This window comes from Belonocnema kinseyi, chromosome 9, assembly GCF_010883055.1.
Source record: "Belonocnema kinseyi isolate 2016_QV_RU_SX_M_011 chromosome 9, B_treatae_v1, whole genome shotgun sequence".
Taxonomy (NCBI): Eukaryota; Metazoa; Arthropoda; class Insecta; order Hymenoptera; family Cynipidae; genus Belonocnema; species Belonocnema kinseyi.
The window spans coordinates 41902837-41923908 of record NC_046665.1 but is presented as its reverse complement, the minus strand read 5'-3'; the positions used below and the strand labels follow the sequence as shown (position 1 = coordinate 41923908).

The window sequence follows — 21072 nt, the reverse complement described above, 5'->3', positions numbered from 1 at the left end:
TATTTATTTATATATTAAACAAGGAAACCACTTAATTGTAAATCAGGTTGAAAAATCCTCTAATAGCCGCATTTTGGGGTGTAATAAGCCTATCAGATTTGTTTGGAAAGTTAGGTCCTTGAAATTAAAAATATTCATCTCTTTAAAAAAAATTAACAAACTTCAACAAATTTGCTCATACACGTAACTACATTTTATAAATGAACATAAGATTATTCATGAATTGATTAAACCTCATAAATCGAGCACTTCACAAAATGAGTTTTTTATTGCGTCAACATTTATAATTTAAACATATGACGGAGATTACAGCACACGTATCTTATCACTTCTAAGAATGAATTCTGTTTTCATTTAGCACTTAATAAAAGGTTTATAAGGCTTCAATGCTCAATCAATTTAATTTATTAGTATTACAACTGTGGTGCATTTTTTTGATAAATGCAGAACCTATGTTGGAATTGTCCCAAGGTTTATTGAACGGTACAATCGAGGAATCCAGATATGGAAGAAAGTATGCAGCATTCTTTGGAATACCATATGCCAAACCGCCAATTGGAAATCTAAGGTAAGAGTTGAAATGTTTCAATTTATTTTTCATTAAAGAAGCCACAAATATGTTCGAAATTTTTTTTAAAACAAAATTAAAGAGATAATAAAACCCAATAATTGGTATATAAAACTATACAGTTTTCGTAAATAAATGTCACTCCTCAGTTAAAAATTTAAGGTCTGCATTATAGTTAATTTTTTTCCTTCTATTTTAAAATATTCATATAATGCGCAAAGCATTATTCTAGCCCGGATAAGCATATTCTGACTAATTAAGAAGATTAAATCTTTCCGGGTTTTATCTAAAAGATCAATTTTAATAGGTTATGTTGTATACGAAAATGATTTTATGAGAGACTCAAATCACAATCAGTGACTTGTAAGTCGTTTTAAATGATCTAACTATTAATCTCAATACACGCAATGGCTAAGTTTCAGTAACACTCAAAATTAATTTTATAACTAAATAAAATAATGAATAAATAACATAAATAATAATATCGTGTCCCTAAAATATCATGCGCTTGTCTTTCAAACCAAAATTTTGTTCTTCACGTGGTGTTATTAAGTTTATTTGCTCCAATAACAGCCTATGTTTTAATTATACATATTTAATTTACTCCGATCTAAATAATATCGATTTCATATGAGTAAATTTCATACGGTAACGTGTCCTTGGCTAAATTTGTCCACTGTAATACGTTATATCATTCTATACTTTGGAAAGGGGTACGCGGTTGACACTTTATAACAAAATACCTCTTGAATCACATGACCTTACTCTCAGATGTCTGACAGTCTCTTTGATATACTAAAAATATGTTTTTTACCGGAATCTTAAAAGAAATGTATTGCTGGTTTCGGCAGAGAACTTTTTTGCCTACGTCAGGTTACATAAAAAATGTTGGTTAAACCGTAAACCCTTTTTCAAATCTCGTGTGAACGGAAAGGGGCACTTGCAAATAGTCAAATAAATCATGTTGGTCGAACCCCTTCCCCTTGCCAAGGTCTCGTGGGGTGGGAAGAAACACCTGTAACTGGTCACATAAATAATGTTGGTCAAACCCCTTCTCCTTATCAACGTTTCATGGGGCGGGAAGGCACCCCTTTGACCGGTCCCAGAAATAACGTTGGTCAAACCCATTCCCCTTTCCAACGTCTCGTGGGGCGGGAAGGCAACACTTTGACCAGTCCCAGAAATAAAGTTGGTCAAACTCCTACTCCTTTCCAATGTCTCTTGGGGACGGGAAGACAACACTTTGACCATTCGCAGAAATAAAGTCGGTTAAACCCTGGCCCCTTTCCAGCTTATCTTGGGGGCGGGAAGGCACACCTTTCCGGCTATTCTCAGAAATATTGTTGAAGAGTAGCCCTGTAACTGGTCACAGATATAATGTTATGTGCAATCAAAATATCAATGTAATAACGGAATCAAAATTTGATAAAGAATGCAATAAAAATGTAATAATGTACAATAACGTTATGTAATAATGTACCGACAGAGAACTTTTTTGCCGGTACTTGCAAAGTATCCACTACCATTAGAATAACCTGATTTTAGAGGCCCAAGAGACTTTGGAAAGGAGTAGGGGTTTGACCAACTTTATTTCTGGGACAAATCAAAGTATTACCTATAATTATATGTAAGAATACGCCAAAAATAATTATTATCAGGGTTGTGTTTATTTTTGTCTTATTGGACTTTATTGCATTCTGATCATTTTTCTCAATCTTTTAGAGGGTTCAGTTTTTTTCCTCGCAGAAAAGGTTTCTTAGAATGTATTATAATAAAATAATAATGAAATTATAAATTTCATATTTTAGGTTTCAAGAACCAGATTTAATTGTTATTTTGACTTACAAAATATAGTTAATATTTTATATCAAATGATTTTCCTTAAATGCCAACAGAAATCGCGGACTTTGTCATCTCCAAAATAATTATCTTTATACTAATAGCCATTATATAAATAGAAAAATAATGTTTTGTGATAATCTACAATACTTTTTTCTGCTTACTTACAAATCGAATACAGTATGGCAAACTTCTTGAGCGGCGATCCTAGGCAGTTTATTCGAACTAAAAAAGATATGCGTGTAGAGTGAAAGTGCATAAGAAAAACTACGATGCACATGCCTAGCGAGCAGTTTGGTCGTTGTTGATTATGACTTTGTACCTCTGTAAATTTTTTTTATGTTTTTAAGGCGCTTTCTGTTAGACATTTTTTCCCAAGAAATGAACATTTTAAAAGCTTGCATCTCGGTGATTTTTTTGAACTTTTCTCTTTTTCAAATAGAAGTATAATAAGGCATAACAACTGTTACGGTGTAACAATATAATTTTATTTAAATCAGAATTGTAAATAGTCAGATTCTTTAGAATTTCTTGGTAAGATGAGTAGACTTAAATTTCTACGCAAAAAGAGATGGGTTCAGAGACTTAGGAAGTAAGAAAAACCCAGGTTCTTGATTTATTGTAGATAGAAGGGATATTTCCAAACATCTGTCCCCAGAACTTTTAGGATTTTAGTACTTAGGCAGTCTAGTTTATCATTTTAGCCAGGGCCTGCAACGCTCAATTCCTGAAACCATATTGTACCTAATGTACTTACCACTCCGTCAACTCCCAAAATGCGGACACGTCATCGGACTAAGTGCGAATCTTGTCAGAGAGTTTTAGATATAATTCGACTTCTGTGCTCATCACTTCGAAAGCGACCTCTTTACTTCGGCAGTCACTAATTTTGTACCACGCACTTCTTTGCATTTTTTATACAATAAAATAAACTATTTTATTTACGATTTTAAAACTGGCAAATAATATATTTTTTTAATTAATCCTTACATAATTATTAGTATTTTATGCCTGCCGATCAATTTAAATTAAGACTTAGGTCAGTACCAATAAATAATACTACCATAATTATTATATTTTGTTTATGAAAACTGTAGTTTTTATCAAATTGCCCACCATACATTTACAAATATGTATAGTTCATTAACGTTTTAAAAACTTTATTATTTTGTTTCACTACTCCAATTGTTTATAAAAACTAGAACTGTAAATCTAAATTATTTCAAAATTCAACTAGTCAGTAGTGCTTATAGAAATTTTGGCACATTTTCTTCATATTTTCGGTGTTTGTATATATTTTTGAAAATTTAATTTGTACTGACAAAGGAGCCGACTGAAAAATCCCAAAAAATAAAATTTCCTGAATTACAAAAATGAAAAAAATGGTTGTTTTTTTAAATAGATGTTATTTATTTATTAAAAACATAATGCTCAAATATATATATCAAAACAAATTTTTGATCAATGTTTAAAGTACATGGAAATTATTTCTTGAATTTGAAATAACAATAATTGTATAAAAAAACGAAAAAAGAAATTTTTTCCCACATTTTTCTTCATGCTATACACATTTTTTAACAAAATTTCTCACTGAGATATACTTTTTTTTATTCATTGTTATTTTAAATTATTTTACAAAGTTTTGAACATACAAAAATTGCTTTTAATAAAAATATTAGTTTATTCTATTTCAAATAAACAAATAATGTATAAAAAACAATTATTTACATTGTTTATATTCTGAAATATTCTGGTTCGGGTAATGTATTATTCGGTAATATTCCGTCGGGAATTTTCAAAAAGGGTCATGTTATAAACTGTCGTGAATTTTATTATTCAGGAATTTGTTAATTCAGAATTTTCATATTTCAGCAGTGTTATAATTTAGGGAGTTTTATTTTCCAGGATTTTTCGGCCGTCCCCTGACAAATTACCAGGTTCAAACTCTAAAACAAATTTTAATGCACCTATCACATCAGCTAGAAATTTGTTTCAGTGCTTTTTGTACATATTTTAAGCTCAATTTGATGGTGTTGACAAATTTGTGTAAGATTAAAAAATATATTAATTTAACCCATTCGTATACGAACAAGATTTTTCTTTATGTTAAAACATTTCAACTTGGAAAGAAATAGATATCTTAATCTGATAATAGAAGATACGGATGACACAAAATTTTTTTTTCGCTTCTACCACAGATGCCGTAGATTTTACAGTGTATGCTTTTGGCCGCATTCGAAAGCGCCATTCATTGTATTTACAGTAGATTCTATCAAATCGAAAGTATCTTTGTTTCTCCGAAATAATTTTCTTTATAAATTAAGAAGATACTTTGTTCATTCAAAAGTATGTTACCCATGTCAAGTGAAAAATGTTGTGGAAATAAATTTAACTGCTTACTACGTAGCGATGCGCGTCGTAGTTCTTCTTCTGTACTATTGGGATATATCTATATTTTTATCAGTTGGAAAGAACTGCCCCGGTTGGCTGCTCGAGAACTTCGACATGGACTATAATTCCCAACTTTGTACTTTTACTCATAAACATCGTTTATCAAACTTGAAGAATAATACAGTAAAAACTGACCAAAATGCTGATTATGTAATAGATTCAAAAATCCTGAACCAGCAGACAAGTGGGATGGAATTAGACGAGCAAATTTATTTAAAAACACATGTCCTCAATTAATCGAAGGAAATGTAGTTGGAAATGAAGATTGTCTATTTCTTAATGTTTATACACCACTTTTGAAGTTCGATTCTTCTTTGGTAAAAAAATCTTGATTTCAATTTAGCAGCTCTAATCACAGTTAAGCATATCAATTTTAATTTCTAAATTTTTCAGACGAACGAAAAAACCAATAAGAAATTGTTTCCAGTCATGGTTTGGATACATGGAGGTGGTTTTCATGCAGGAAGCAGTAACAATATCCGCGGAAACTATATTTTAGATCAGGATGTGATTCTTGTCACTGTTAACTATCGTTTGGAAGCCCTTGGATTTTTGTGTATTGGAAATTCAGCAGCACCAGGAAACTATGGATTGAAAGATCAAGTTCTTGCTCTCAAGTGGGTCCAGAAAAATATAAAGTCTTTTGGAGGAGATCTGAATAAGGTTACATTAGCTGGACATAGCGCTGGTGGTGCCAGTGTCGCCCTCCATGCTCTTTCGAAAGCCAGCAATAGTAAGTACAATATTTTTCACATTTTTTTTTATCTTTTCAAACTCTAGGTGTCCCACGTCAATGGGACAAAACCCCGTGCCTACAAGATTCATGTAGAAATACTTTGTAACAAGTTTTCTCCTTAATCACAATACATACGTGTCTGGAACTTGGAAAAAAAAACATTCCTTATGCTTCAAGAAGGTTTAACGGTAAAAATGTGTATACTTCCTCTTAAGATTTCTATAATTGTGCAAAATAAAAATGGTAAAAATGTATGTCAATTAAAACGTTTGTTCAATTACCATCTTTCTCGCCCTATTCTTAAGAATACACGCACATCTGCTCGCCTTATTTTTCTTTAAGATGGCAAAGTCATTCAAAATGATCGGTGTTTTATTTCCCCACGCTGCTCGACTAATCACATGCACTCATTGATTCATCCTCTGTGCACTCTTGGTTTAAATAAAGCAAACACTGTCGAACAATACGTCATTTGTTATTTTTTGATGTTACGTTTTTTGTATCAAGAGAATGCATTAATAATTTTGATAATAATTTTCCTGATAATTTTTTTGCCTACGTGGTCTATAATCAATGTTTTAATCAATATTATGAAATTAACTTATAACATCCAAATCTCATCAGTCAATTGACTTAGTGCGTGGCTATGATGTATAGCCGGGATTACCCGAGTACAATTTTTGAATAAAATATATAATACATATAATATATGATTTGTTTCAATTTACTATGGGCTTCTAAACATTAAAATTATAAATTTTATGAGTTTTTACTGCACCAATCTATGACCTGTTATAAATAATAAATATTAACGATGACTCGATGCAGGTCATATAGTTTCAAAATGGAAAATCAATTTTTCAAGGTTATGCGATGACATTCTTTCGTGCAAGAATGTCGGTCAAAAATCAAGGAAACCTAAATTTGGAAACAGATATATTTAGAAAATTTAAAAATATGCAAAAAAATCCGATCATACGTAATGGTAAGAATTAATCAACAAAGCAAAATTTTCTACTTAAAACATGTTTACTGAATAGATTTCTGCAACTAAGAAAAAAACTAAACAATTTATTGAAAGAACAAATTTGTATATACGAAAAAACACTCGGTCTTACTGTTGTTTACAAAAATATGAAGAGAAAAAATTCTGCTAAAATAATTTTCCTGACAAAACTCTATAAAAACCAAACTAAATAATCTATAACAAATTTAAAAAACTCCCAATATTACATTTTTTCTGTTCGGAAAAAGTTGGCTTGCTTATTCATTTATTTATTTTTGCATGTATAATTATTTTGAATGTTTGCTTTTCATAAAATTTGTTTCTGTAATGATATCGCTAAAATTTGAGTGTTTTTAGCTTCCCAGTGGGCACACTTGGCTTAAAGTCATCCTAAAGATGTCTTTTTATGGACGTATTTAGGCTTTTACAAAAAGACGTCATGAGGTCGTAATAAAGACGTTCTAATTATTTTATTATTATTATTTTTTAAAGTTCAACTTAGAAATATTTCGGCTATGGGATTCTCTAAGTTTTATTGTGAAAATGTAAACGAAACCAAAAACATCCTCTAGAGTAAGCCCGAAACTGTTCTACAGTGGAAAAACTGTGTTATCATAAATTTGTAAATTACACGGAGAAACCATAAAGTCATCATAAAGACACCATGAAGACATCCTATGTGATATTCGCTTAAAGTTTAAGTTCAGTGCGCATAGGAATTCCACTAGGTAACGTGTGAAATATGAAATACCAGAACCCTAAAATCGGTAAAGTGGTCTTTTTTATGAGAAATTTTGAGTTCCTTACTAGGATTACTTGAAAAACTATAATATACAGGATACATTGCGATTTGAATGAGGATATTTTGCTAAATTAAAGGAATCAAATTTCTTTAATGAAGTACTTTTGAGGACTGCCCTACCAATGGAAATCTCAGAGTATATGCTAAATATTCTCAAGGTTCTGAGAAGCTCTGAGAAATTCTCCGCAGGCACTCAGATATATTTAAAGGTCCAGGTAGCTCGTTTAAATGTTCTAAAGGCTTTAAATTGTCTTTTCCGAAATTGAAATAAAAGTACGATCATAAATAACAAGCAGAGAGATTGAAATTGAAATCAGAATTCGATCATAAATAACAAGCAGAGAGGCTATATCAATAGAGTAGCCGACACTCAAGGGTCCTTTGTTAAGCTTTCGGATTAAAGTTTAGGAATAGATTTGTTTACATTTCACAGTTAACAGCTTAAAACATAATAGTTCGGAATCTACGGGTTTCTATGATTTGAGATATCTAACTTTTTTCTAAATGTTTAAAATTTGAATTTATATAACGTTTCTCGTAAGTGGAATGAGATACGCCAAAAAATATAACATTTTTAATTCACCTAGAAAATTGTATATTAGTATATAAGTTATAATTATAAATTAGTATAATGGGAAAATTTATCAATCAAAAACAAAATGTTAATAATTTGAAGAGAAATTTAAAAAGGGAGAGCGGATTAGCCACGACCAACTACTTTAAATAACTCTGCCCGCCCAGTACGTGACGAATAAGAAAGGAACATTATATTACCGTCGCATCACTCTTGAAAGGACCACTAAAAGGACTTTGAAAAGGACCCATATCTCTCAGACTATCTCAGAGACTAAATCATTCAAATCGAACCATAACCCTTCAGTGCTTCTGGGTTGCCATATGGCCTTGGGCGCTAACGGGTTAAAATAGTCTCAAACCCGCCAGGCTTTTTCCACTGAGAATACCCTGAGATTTCTATCGGTAGGGTGCGTGCGCACGCCGGCGAATTTCAGTTTGCGCATCTTATCCGAGTCGCACAGCGACTTTTCGACAGTGCTGCAGTGTCTCCAGAACGTGGGATTTTTCGGCCCCCACCACTCTCCCATCTGGGAGCGACACATTCAAACTTAGCGTGTCGGTGAGTCTGCTCTGCTACATGTTGCGTAGGCTAGCCTTCTGTAGAGCCGAAAATGCACGAGCCCGAGTCTCCCCGACTTCACGATTCGTTTTGGGTGGCTAACTGGCTATTTGGAGGAGTTTTTAAGTAAACTGCATTTCGCAGGGTGTCAAGAGAATGAAAGTTCAGGCAATTTATTGCGCTATTTTGTTGCACATTTAAAAAAATTTTATTTTGGTTAAAAAAACGACCTTTCAAATTTGCCTAAGTTTAAGAGATATTCAGGAATTTTGAAACGATTAGAAAATAGTTGAAATTTGTAAAAATATTGTTAAAGATTTTTGTAAGGTTTCACGAAAATGAAGAAAATTCTTTGAGGTTTCTACGAATAATTACTATAATTTTTTATTTTGAAAAAATAATTTTAAAAAATTTCAATACATTTTAAACTATGTTAAAATTCTCAATAAAGAATCTGAAGATTTTAAGGCAATCTTTTTCATTTTGCGGAATTTCAAGGAAAATCAGGACAAATTTAAATAGTTTTTAATGATTAGAAAGCTTAGAAGGTCCGACAAAATTAGAAACAAAACTTTTTCACGATTGGTAGGAAAATTTGTAATGACTTTTTATTTTTAAAAAACGTACTTAATGAGAATATTAAAAAAGTTTTTTAAACACGTGAAAGGATTTCCTAAAATTAAAAAGAGGACTGTAGAAGATTTTAAAGCAAAATCAGAAACTTAGATTTTTTAAGAATTCAAACATAAACTTTAAAAACTTTAAAGGAATTTCGAAAGATTTCAAGGAGGTAAAACTGTTTTTCCTAAAAATCCTGGGAAAAATTAAGAAGATTATGAATCAATTTTTTCACATCTTGAATTAACGAACGTAATTCTTATTAGGCCTTCTCGTGAAATGTTGTTACGCAATTTTTTAAATTACATGTTGTTTTAAAAATCTACTTTCAAATTTGAGTAAGTTTAAGAGATATTCAGAAATTTTGAAAGGATACTAAGATAAAAAAACTTGTAAAGATTTTTCAAGAATTTGGTAAGTTTTCATGAATATGAAAAACAATATATTAGGTTCCTAGAAATAATTAAAATAATTTTTTATTTCGAAAAATCAATTCTATAGGAGATTATTTTAAAGCATTTCAAAACATTCAAAAAGAGGCCAAAAATTGTCAAAGTATCTGAAAAAGTTTAAAGGCCATTTTTTTTAATTTTGAAAAATAAAAAAAAATCAGGAAAAATTTGAATAATTTTTAAAGATTATAAAACCTGAGAAGATTAAAAAAAAAGAATTATTTTCCTAATTATCGTGTGAAGATTTTGAATGATTTTTTATTTTGAAAAATGTGCTTTAAAAGAAAATTTAAGAAGATTTTTAAACACATCAAACAATTTCCTAAAATTTCGAAAAAGAGTGTAGAAAGTTTTAAAATCAACATTTTTTAATTCGATAACATTACAAATTTAAAACAAATGTAAACAATCGAATAAATTCAGTAAATTTTGAGTAGAATTGATTAGATTAAAAAAGAATTTAAACTTCAGAAGAGTTTTAGAAACGTCGGATAAACTGATGTAAAAAACTTGAAAACGTAAAAATTCTTGTAGAAGAATAAGAAAGATGCGCCTAGAAATTGTGTGCAATTATCAGTCTTTAAAATTAAAATCTTTTTTTTTTAAATTATTTTCAGCACATTTCTTCTAAAGCAGTATCCCCGCTTTTAGTCGCTAGAGGTTCAATTATTTTCAATCAGATTAAGTAATTACATAAATTTTGAAAATTAAAAAAAGATAACTTGGAATAAGTTGAATGAGATTTAACAAAAGTTTATTTTAATTACACGTAAAATTTGTTGAATTTTTTTTTTTAATTTGGAAACATTAAAAATTGTAGTATTTAAATACACTTAACATTTTAGATTTTTATATTAAATTTTGATAAGATATAATAGATATGTATGTAAAATGAAAAAAATAATATTAAGAAGTCCATCAACGAAGGACCTTCAGATACTGAAAGAAACTCCTTGGGAAAAAATGTAAATAATTGTTTTGGAATGAATTCTAATAGAAAATTGAAAACAGATTATAAAACATTTTTTATTAATTCATAGAATCTTTAAAAAGTACATAAAATATTTTGAAATAAAATGTCGTAATTTTTCCATATCACTTAACTTTAGAAAAATTAAGGAACATAATTCTTTCAAATTCGAGTAAGTTTAAGAGATATTCAAAAATTTTGAGACGATTCGAAAATAATTAAAACTTGTAAAGATTTTTAAAGGAATAATTAGCACAATTTTTTATTTTAAACAATTAATTTTAAAATACTATTTTTAAACATTTAAAAACATTGCAAAAGATTTCAAATGGAAAAACTTTAAAGGCATTTTTTTAACTTTGCAGAATTAAAAAAAAATTAGGAAAAATTTGGATAATTTTTAAAGATTAGAGATTGGAAGTTCTGACAAGATTAGAAAAACATAATAATCAATCGAATTCAGGAAGTATTGGTAGACTTGATGAGATTCAAAGAAAATTTATACCTAAGAAGTGTTTTAGAAACGCAAGATAAACTTTAGGAACTTTAAAAAAATCTCGAATGTTTCAGGATAATAAACAAAGTTTCTTCAAATAGTTTGGAAAATTTAGAAGATTATAAGGAAATTTTTTTTTACATTTTGAATGATTTTTTCCTTTTTGATTTGATGATTTTTTTTCTTTTTTCCGATAAAAACTCAAGAGTGTTACCAATATCTTGTAGAATGTAAAACGTTTTAAATAGATAATAAATTTTTCTAATATTTTTTAAAATCCTATAAATTAAAAATAAAAAGTCTTTAAAATCTCCTAGCATCTTTTCTGACACATCTGATATATTCGAAAATCTTTTTTTTTTAATTTTCTTAAGAATCTTATAATAATTATTTACATATAAAATTTTAAACAAACTGGTAATACTTATTTTCTTGTATATGAAATCTTTACAAAATCTTTAATGCCTTAAAATACTTATCTCAAAATTACAAAATTTAGCTTTTAAAATTTTATTTTTATTGTAAAATAATTGTGATTGGAAATTGATTGTAAATAATTGTAAAATAAATCCAATAAAATTTATTTTATGAAGAAATATCTCATGATTATAAAAAGAGAAAAAAATTGTAAAGGTAAATCTTTGTAACATTTTAATAACTAATTAACATATTTTAAAATTATTTTTCCTTGATTCTGGCCGAGAGTCATACATGGTACAAAAAGCCGTCGTGAAATTTCAAATAAAAACTGTACTCTCTATACATTAATTTTTTAAATTAAAAATAATAATACTTTTATAAATATTGCCAAAATTTATTTGAATATGAGACACATTGATTTTTATTTTAAAAATTCTTGTAAATAGCTGGTGTTTTACAAATTTTAGGATATTTGTGTACCATGTTTAACTTTAGGGAATATATTTCAGGAATAAAATTATAAAAATATATCCATTAGTTAGTAAAAGACTTATGAAGAATCGCCTTTCAAATTATAGTTGAAGTTAAAGAAATAGATATTTCTCTTATGGTTTTTCAGCATATGATTTTTCACTAAACGTAAAGCAGATTGAAATACACTTGAAAAATAAAAATAAGAAAGTTCATAATTTCATGAAGTGATTATAGCCTAAAATAGCATGAAAAGAGATGTATTAAAAAACAACCTAGAGGACTTTAAATGATTTTATTTTATTGGATTTCAAAAAATATTAGAAAAATTTGAGTCTTTTTAAAAGATGTTTAGAACATTTAGAAGTTTGGAAGATATCAATGAATATCTTATACATTTTGGGAAATTTTTTCAGTTTTTTAAATATTTCCAATACGTTTAAAACAAAATAAATTCCAAAAAAATATTTTTAACTTACTACATTTTTCTTAAAATTTAGAAATAGCATTCAGGATGCAAAAAACTTGATTTATATAATCTTCTAAATTTTTCACAGAATTTTAAGAAAAATAATTTTATCTCCTTGAAATCTTTCGGAATTCCCTTAAAGCTTCTTAAGTTTATTATTTTGAAATCTTTAAAAATCTACATTTCTAAAAAATTTAAGTTTAAAATTAGAGTTGATTCTCTTCCATTCTTCTAAATATTCCTTGAATTTACTGGATTATTTACGTTTTTTAAAATCTTTAATCTTATCAAATTGAAACATTTTGCTTTGAAATCTTCTACACTCTTCTTTTAAATTTGAGGATATCGTTTGATGTGTTTCCAAATCTTTTTGAATTTTTTTAAATACATTTTTTAAAATAAAAATTATAAAAAATTTTCAAACGATCATCAGAAAAATAATTTTATTTTTGCAAGTTTTAATTATTTTTTAATAGTTTCAAAATTTCTGAAAATCTCGTAAACTTACTCAAATTTGAAAGCAAATTTTACAAACCAACATAAACATAACAAAAAATGGTACAACAAAATTGCTCTAGAAGGCTTAATTTCCATTTTTAGTTGAAAAATAATATTTTAATTGAAAATCCAATTATATGTTTAAAAATTGAACTATTCTGTTGTAAATTCGATTGTGTGTGTGTTTCAAAACATTTTTCAGTTGAAAAATCATTTCTCCCATTGAAAGTTAAACTATTTTAAAATTGAAATTTGTTAAAATAACTGTTTTTGTTGATAATTTAACTGTTTTGTTGAAAAATCGATTTTTTTATTGTTGAAAAAACATTTTCTTATACTAAAAATATAACTGTATCATTTTTAGTTGAATTTTTTTAGTAGGAAATTGACCTTTCTCAGTCAAAAATTCTTCTTTTTTGGTAGAAAATTATTCTCGTTGTTTAAAAATTCATCTATTTTAATCAAAAATTCATTTCTTTGGAAGAAAATCCATTTTTTGGTGAAACTTCTTTTATTTTGGTATAAAATGGTTAAAAGTTCATATATTTTTTTGGAAATTTATCTATTTTGTTAACAAGAATTTTTGTTGTTTTTTAAAAATTGATTTCGAAAATTGTGAATTTCTGTTTTCGGTAGAAAGTTATTGGGTTGAAAATTAAATTATTTGTTTGCAAATTTAATTTTTTGCTGGGAAATTTAAACATTTTGTGGAAACTCTGATTTTTCGGAGTTGCTCATTATTTTTCAACTGAAAATTTATCTGTTCAATTTTTCGTTGAAACATTATAATTTTAGTTGAAAATTAAATTCTTTCGTTGAAAATTCTATTTTTTATCTGAAAATTTAAGCAGTCCATTTTTGATCGAGTACTTATTGTTTTAGTTTAAAATTCGTTTCTATAGATGAAAATTGATCAATTTTGTTGACACTTTTTTATCTTAAAAAATTTTCTTTTTAGTTATAAATTTATCTTCTTTGTTGGTGAATTATTCTTCTTTGAAAATTTCATTGTTTTAGATAAAAAATTGATTTCTTTTGTTGAAAATTCGCATTTATTTGGGTTTAAAATTAAATCTTTTCAACTGCAAGCTTCAGTATAAACTACACTGTTCAAGTTAAAAATGTATTTTTTAAATTAATTTCTTAGGTTGAAAATTTAACTAATACCGAAACCGTTCGGGAATTTGATTAGTTTTTGAATTTTATTATTCGAGACAGAGAGAGTCATACCGAATCGGGAATTTGATTTTTTAAATATATTTGAGCCGTCCCTGTAAAATTACAGAAAATTCGCTGTAATTATAAGTTTGGCACCTGTATCTTGTCGATGTTTTCCTTTGGCGCGGATCCAGAGATGTGTCCGGGGGGGGGGGGCATCACAAAATTGTGTACACCTGTTGTGTTTATACATATATATGTACCATTTTACGGTAAGTCAATAACACCTGGGGGGGGGGGGTAGATCGCCGTTTCGCCACCATTGTGGATTCGCGCCTGGTTTTCCTACAGTATTTATTAAAAAAAATGTGTATACAAATTTTTGAAATCACAAGTTATAAACATAATCTCAATTAAAAATTTAAAAATTCGCTTTACATCCAACTTTGATCCTTGGGTCTTGGCGATTTTTTCTCAATTCATTTCAGTCACTAATAAACGGGAGTAAATTAAATAGGAATATCTCTCAGAAAATAAATGATTAAAATACAAAAAAATTGGGGATACTTTTTTGACCTCTAGGTAGTAAAAAAGGAAAACGTCCGAAAATTTAAAAACTAATTTAAAAACTAATTATTCTCTTTCAAGATACCAATACATTTTACAAAACATTAATTGTAAAATTTTCAGATTTTTCAGCCTTCAGTTTAACAACTCAAATTTCAACGTTAAAATTTACCTCATTTTCAACATACAGGCTTATTGTTTGAATTTTCAAAATTTTCGTTATAAGTTATTGGTTACGCCAAAAATAACTTATTCTGGGATTGGAAATTGCTACAACGTGAAAAGGTAAAAAGTTTAAATTCAATGTATTCAGATTGAAGTATGCAAATTTATTTGGTTTTAAATATAAATTAATTAAAATTTATTTTTTAATTTTCACAATTGTAATTTATAACTTTTAAAACTGAATAATTGTAGGTCAAACATGAAAAAGTAGACTTGTTTCAAATTTGAAGCGGTTCTATTATATATATTAAACCATTAAAACCTCTGATCTGTTTTTAAGCTTTTTAGAACTCATTTGAAAACTTTTTTAAACGCTTTTGGTTATAATTTCTTAATAAAAGAATAATTGCTACTTAGTCTACAGAGCAGCAATTCCAAAAATATATAAAGTTTTAATAGTTAAGACATTTTAAATTTGTAGTCTTCAGTATATTGAATAATTCGAAATTTAAAGGTATTTAAATATGTAAGAATGATTGAATTGAAATTGTTCGATAATTTCAGATTGAAACATTTCAAATTATTTAGTTTGAAATTAAAATCGTATAAAGTTACAAAATGAGAAATGAAAATCTTTTAATACTCGAATCATTATTTTAGAGCAATTAAAATCGTATAACTTGACATAAGTTTGAAAGTAGGCCTATTAAAAATTAGAAGTGCCTGAAAGAAGTCAACAAAGGTTTAGTTTAAAAAGCTATTCAAGGGAGTGCTTTTTCAAGTTTTATTAATTTATTTTTTTGATAATTTGGCATACTCACCAATTTTTTAAAAGAATATAGAGCCTGATTTTGTTCAACTTTAAAAAATATATATATATATTTAATGTTCGCTCAAGGTCAGTTTTGTTTAAAGTGCTTGTTCCTGGATAAATTGACTTATTGTTTCCGCTTTTCGTTATGTCACTCATTGATTGTGTTTTTCATAGAAAACATTGAAATCTGGGTTTTTCATATTTATAAAATTATAATTAAAGGTCACTAAGGGTAATTTTCTGTGCAAAATATTGATTCATAAAGAATATTTTGTCAAACTATGGAACGGATTTCTTCACCCAAAGATACGAACCTGAATTGTACTATAGTAAAAACAACCGGAAAAAATTTGACGTAAGCGAAATTTAAAAAAAAACCTTGGCCGACCTATAAATTTTCATTTTTTCCCCGAAACATTAAAAAGAATCTCTTCGAAACGCTTTCATTGCAACAATTTTATTAAAGAAAAAGAAAAATATCATAATTTTTACATACATTTCTTATGATAAAAAATTATCAACAAGATTTATAGAAAATATATTAAAGAATAAAATGATTGTCGCGGAAGTTAGAACCGAAAATTATTATTTAAAAAAAAAGTTGTTCTAAATGGGGCCAGACTCGCGAACAGGAAAAATCGCGAAAAGAAAGTGAATTTCAAAATTGAAAAGTAAAAAATTGAAAACAGTGACACAAGTGTAAACGTTCGATTGAGTCTTCATAAACAATGTTCAATTTAAAAATCACTTCAAATTAATAGATTCTTAAGTGAACACCTTTATTCAATTTCAAAATCTTATTGAAGTATTATTTCAATATGAAATATTCCATTTTTAACATATTCAATTTGGAAATTGAATAAAAAAACAACAACTTTCAATAGTAAACAAGTAAAAAATTAATTGCCACCATTTCAGAGTGATAAATTTAAACTTTGGATGTTACAATTATAATTTTTCTACTTTGTAATTTGTAATTTGAAATTAAAAGTATTGTATTTAGATTTTCAAAGAATAGTTGAAAAATGTTTAATTTAAAAAAAATCGAATAGCTTGTACGTTTTTGAATGTTTCAAATTAAAGAAAAAAATTGAGCTCAAGAATTTTGAAAAATTAAAAAGACTTTTTTTTAAGATTTCTAGGAAGATTTAAAATAATTTTTTATTTCGAAAAAGTCCATAACTCAAAGAGAATGTTTAAAAATATTCCAAATCATTTCAAAATATTTACAACATTGCAAAAAAAATCTGGAAGCTCTTGAAACAATTTTGTATGCAGGATTTTACAAAAATGTTAGAAAAAATTGGAATCCGTTTAAAAGATATTTAAAAGTTCCGAAAAATTTCAAAAATCATTTTAGAAGATTTGAAATAATTTAAAAGAAAATTAATACCTTTGATGGTTTCAAAATTAAATGTTGACTTTTTATTTTGAAAAATGACATCATTTTAAGAGGAGGTATACAAATATGAGACCACTGAAAAAATTCCGAAAGCGATGAATGAAAAATCACCATAAATGAAATCTCTGACGACCGAATTGCAAAATTTCAGACAGAAAATGTCCAATGTAAAAAATCTCCGAATTATGGAGTTCCCGAATTTGAACATGAAGAAAAAATTTTCGATCAATATTATTTATTTATTAAAAATACAATAATTCAATAATTTTATTAAATTATTGTTTGAATCTAAAAGAATAATAATCGTTAAATTTTTTTAATACTATGTACATTATCAAATAAAATTTTTATGCAGTAATATACATATTTTTTTAATCATTGTTTTTTTAAATTTCAAAACATAATTTTTTAAACTTTAAAGATTGAAAAAATATATTTGATACAAATATTCGATTATGTGTATTTTAAATAAATAATCTTTAATGAACAAAAATTTTTCTATTGTTTAAATTCAGAAATTTTCTAGTTTGGATATTTTATAATTCAGAAATTTTCTGTGGGGAATTTTCGAATTCAGTAATATCTCAGGGCGCAGTCTCATGGAGGGTAGGCATTCAGTTGTCCGAAATTTCATTTTCCCTAAAAAACATGCCGAAAAAATCACTATATTTAAGGACGGTGTAGACATAAATCACAGAGGGGATCCCGATGGGGAATTCAGTAAAAATCATGATACAAACAGACGTTTGATGGCGTTTATGAGGATTCTTTGACATTTACATTTGCTTCGACTTTTAAATTCGAGAGAGAACTTTGAAAACTAGGCAACTGATAAGTGAATACCTGAATAAGAAATACTAATAAATATAAGACAATGTTGAAATAAAAAATTATCTATATAATTAATTTTCTATTGTAAGATATACCAATTCTATGGTTACAGATGTTTATAATCTCGTTTTGATTTCGATTTAAATTAAATCATGTAAATTATTATTCAGTAACGAAAAATGAATATTAATATGACTGAAAAATAATAAGATGATGGTTTCTCAAATATTCCATTCTTTTCAAATATTTCGGAAATATTTCAATGTGTTTAAAAAAATGGCAAATATTTCGCAAAGATTTTTCATAAATTTAAAATATTTTACAAAGACATCAATGATTTCCCAAGGATTTGAATAATTTAACAACTATTATTAAATATTTCAAAAAAATTTCAAAGGTTTCTTCGCAAATATTTCCAAGGATTTCCGAAAGATTTCAATGATTTCCCAAAGGTATAAAAGGTTTCACATATTCCGAAAAGATTTGGAATAGAATTAAAATATTTTACAAATACATCAATGATTTCCCAAAGATTTCAATAATTTTACAAATATTACCAAATATTTCAAAATTATGTCAAATATTTATTAAATATTTCAAAGACATTTCACAAAGATTAAAATGATTTTCAAAAGTTAAAAAAAATTTCGCAAAGATTTTGGATGGATTAAAAAGATGTCACCAAGATTTAAATGATTTTCAAAAGACTTCATAAATATTTCAATCATTTTGACCAATATGACCAAACATTTCAACAATATTTTTAAGATTTCAATAATTTCACAAATGTTTCAAAAATATTTCAAAGATTTCCAGATTTCAAAAAGAACTCAATGATTTCCCAAACATTTGGAATATTTCGCAAAGATTTAAACAATTTCCAAAACATACCAAGTAATTCAAAAATATTTTTAAGACATCTGGAAGATTTCGAATATTTCGAAAAGATTTCAAAGATGTCAAAGAGATTTCCAATAGAATCAAAAATTTCGCAAAGGCATAAATGATTCCCAAAGATTTCAATAATTTCACAAATGTTTCAGAGATATTTCGAAGATTTCAAATATCGCGCAAAGATTTAAACAATTTCACAAATGATTTAATGATTTCCTAAAGATTTCAACAATTTAAAAAATATACGAATATTTCAAAAATATTGAAAATATTTTATAAAGATTTCAATGATTTTCCAAAGATTGAAATATTTCGCAAAGATTTCACAAACATTGAAATAATTTCCTAAAGATATCTCGAAGATTTGAAAGGTTTCGCAAAGATTTTGGATAGATATAAAGGATTTCATAGACTCTAATGATTTTTTAAAGATTGCAAAAATTACAATTTTTAAAAAGATTTTAAAAAGATTTTAATTAATTCGCAAATATTTCAAAGATTTTAAATATTTCATAAAGATTTCGGATAGATGTAAAAGATTTCATTAAGATTTCAATGCTTTCCCAAAGATTTAAATAATTTTAAACATATTAGCAAATATTTATAAACTTTTAAAAATATTTCACAAATATTTCGGATAGATTATTAGTATTTCACAGAGAGATACATTATTTCCAAAATATTTTAGGTAGATTTTTTGAGAAACTAAAACAACCTGATGAATTTGATCATTCGATTTCAGAGGGGAACAAGTCAATACTTTGCTCCTCCCTGATCGATTCCTGGTGGATTTCTGGATAATAATATTCTAATATTGTTAAAAGTTATGGGACATTTCAATCTACGAAACAAAAGTAAAAGCCTTCTTTAGAACAAGAATATTGTTTCTATTGTAGAAAACTCTTCTTCTTTGTATTAGTAAAAGAAGATTAAATAATTATTACAAAACGCCACCTAACGTCAATTTGATTTACAGATCAATACAAAATTCGCAAGCAGAAACCTATCTGTCAATTGTTTCAAAAGCGTCTAGCCATCTAGTAATTTTTTCGGTAAAATGAGTTTTATGGTAAAATGAAATTTTGGACAAATGAATACCTACCCCCATGGAGGTAGTATAGTGTAATAGGGGGACAGTTTAGACGAATGAGGAGACTGCGAGAGCTTGTGCAGGTACATCATTGGTCAAAACTGTTCCACTATTCTACTACTCTATCTTCAAGAGACTGCATCCTAACTGTCGGGAATTTTATTTTTTGTGAACTTTTCAATTCGAAAGTTTTATACTTCGGCATTTTTATAATTTCCGGAATTTTAATATTCAGGAATTTTGCAATTCACGAATTTTACAGTGTCGGGAATTTTATTTTTCGGTATTTTTCAGTCTTCTTCCGAAAAATAAAATTCCCACCACTGTAAAAATTCTCGCAATTCGGGACAATTTATAATAATACTGAATTTGAGAATTCTCGACAGAATTTTGTTGTTGTTGAAAAAGTGCATTGTATTCTTTTTAACTTACAAAAAAGTTCGCAAAAAAAAATTTGATTATTGTATTTTTAATAAATAAGTAATATTAATTAAAACATTACTTTCTCAATTGCTACAATTCGGGAATTTTCTAGTTTGTATGTTTTGTCATTGGACAGCATTCGGTCCGGAATTTTATTATTAGAGAATTTTCAAGTTCAATAATATTGTAAGCTGTCCAGAATTTTATTATTCTGGAATTTTTAAATTCGGGATTTTCAGATTTCGGCATTTTATAATTTCAGGAAGTTCACAGTGTCGGGAATTGTATTATTTGAGATTTTTTAGTCCTAAAAATATTTCAAAACATTTTAAAAGATTGATAAAATTGTAAAAGGAAATCTGGAAGAATTTCAGGCAATTTTTTCGAATTTTACAAAAATTTTACGATAAAATTTTAATTATTTGCATTTTAAAACGTATACCATATAACTTACGTAAGTATTTCAAGTAAGCTGTATCAATTATAATATTTTACAGTTTATTTTAAAATATATTTTATTTAACATGATATATTTTATGAATGCGCCAGTGAAATTCTGTTTGTCTAATTTTTGTTGCCAATGCGAAACGTAATCTGGCTTATAACTGTCGTCTTAACATCTAAAAACCGAAAGAACAATTTTCCTGCCACTTGGAATTATAATTATTTTTTTATAAGAATGTTAGAATATATAATAATTAAGAAATTGGAAAATACATACGAGAACTTGATTAGACGAATAGTACGAAAGATCCATAGAAATAGCAGACCACAAAAATAAAAAAAATAAACTAAAT

The 21072-nt window shown here is 27.2% G+C and overlaps 1 protein-coding gene across 1 annotated transcript in view; it reads left to right on the top strand.

Moving 5' to 3' along the window:
* Window positions 1-392: 392 nt before the first annotated feature.
* LOC117179992 (esterase FE4-like) overlaps window positions 393-21072 on the top strand; it is a 24029-nt gene continuing 3349 nt past the window's right edge. The window contains exons 1-3 of the mRNA XM_033372263.1: window positions 393-568; window positions 5016-5175; window positions 5252-5591. Of these exons, the coding sequence (XP_033228154.1) occupies window positions 453-568; window positions 5016-5175; window positions 5252-5591 (616 nt within the window). The 5' untranslated portion in view covers window positions 393-452. The remainder of the gene's footprint in view (window positions 569-5015; window positions 5176-5251; window positions 5592-21072) is intronic.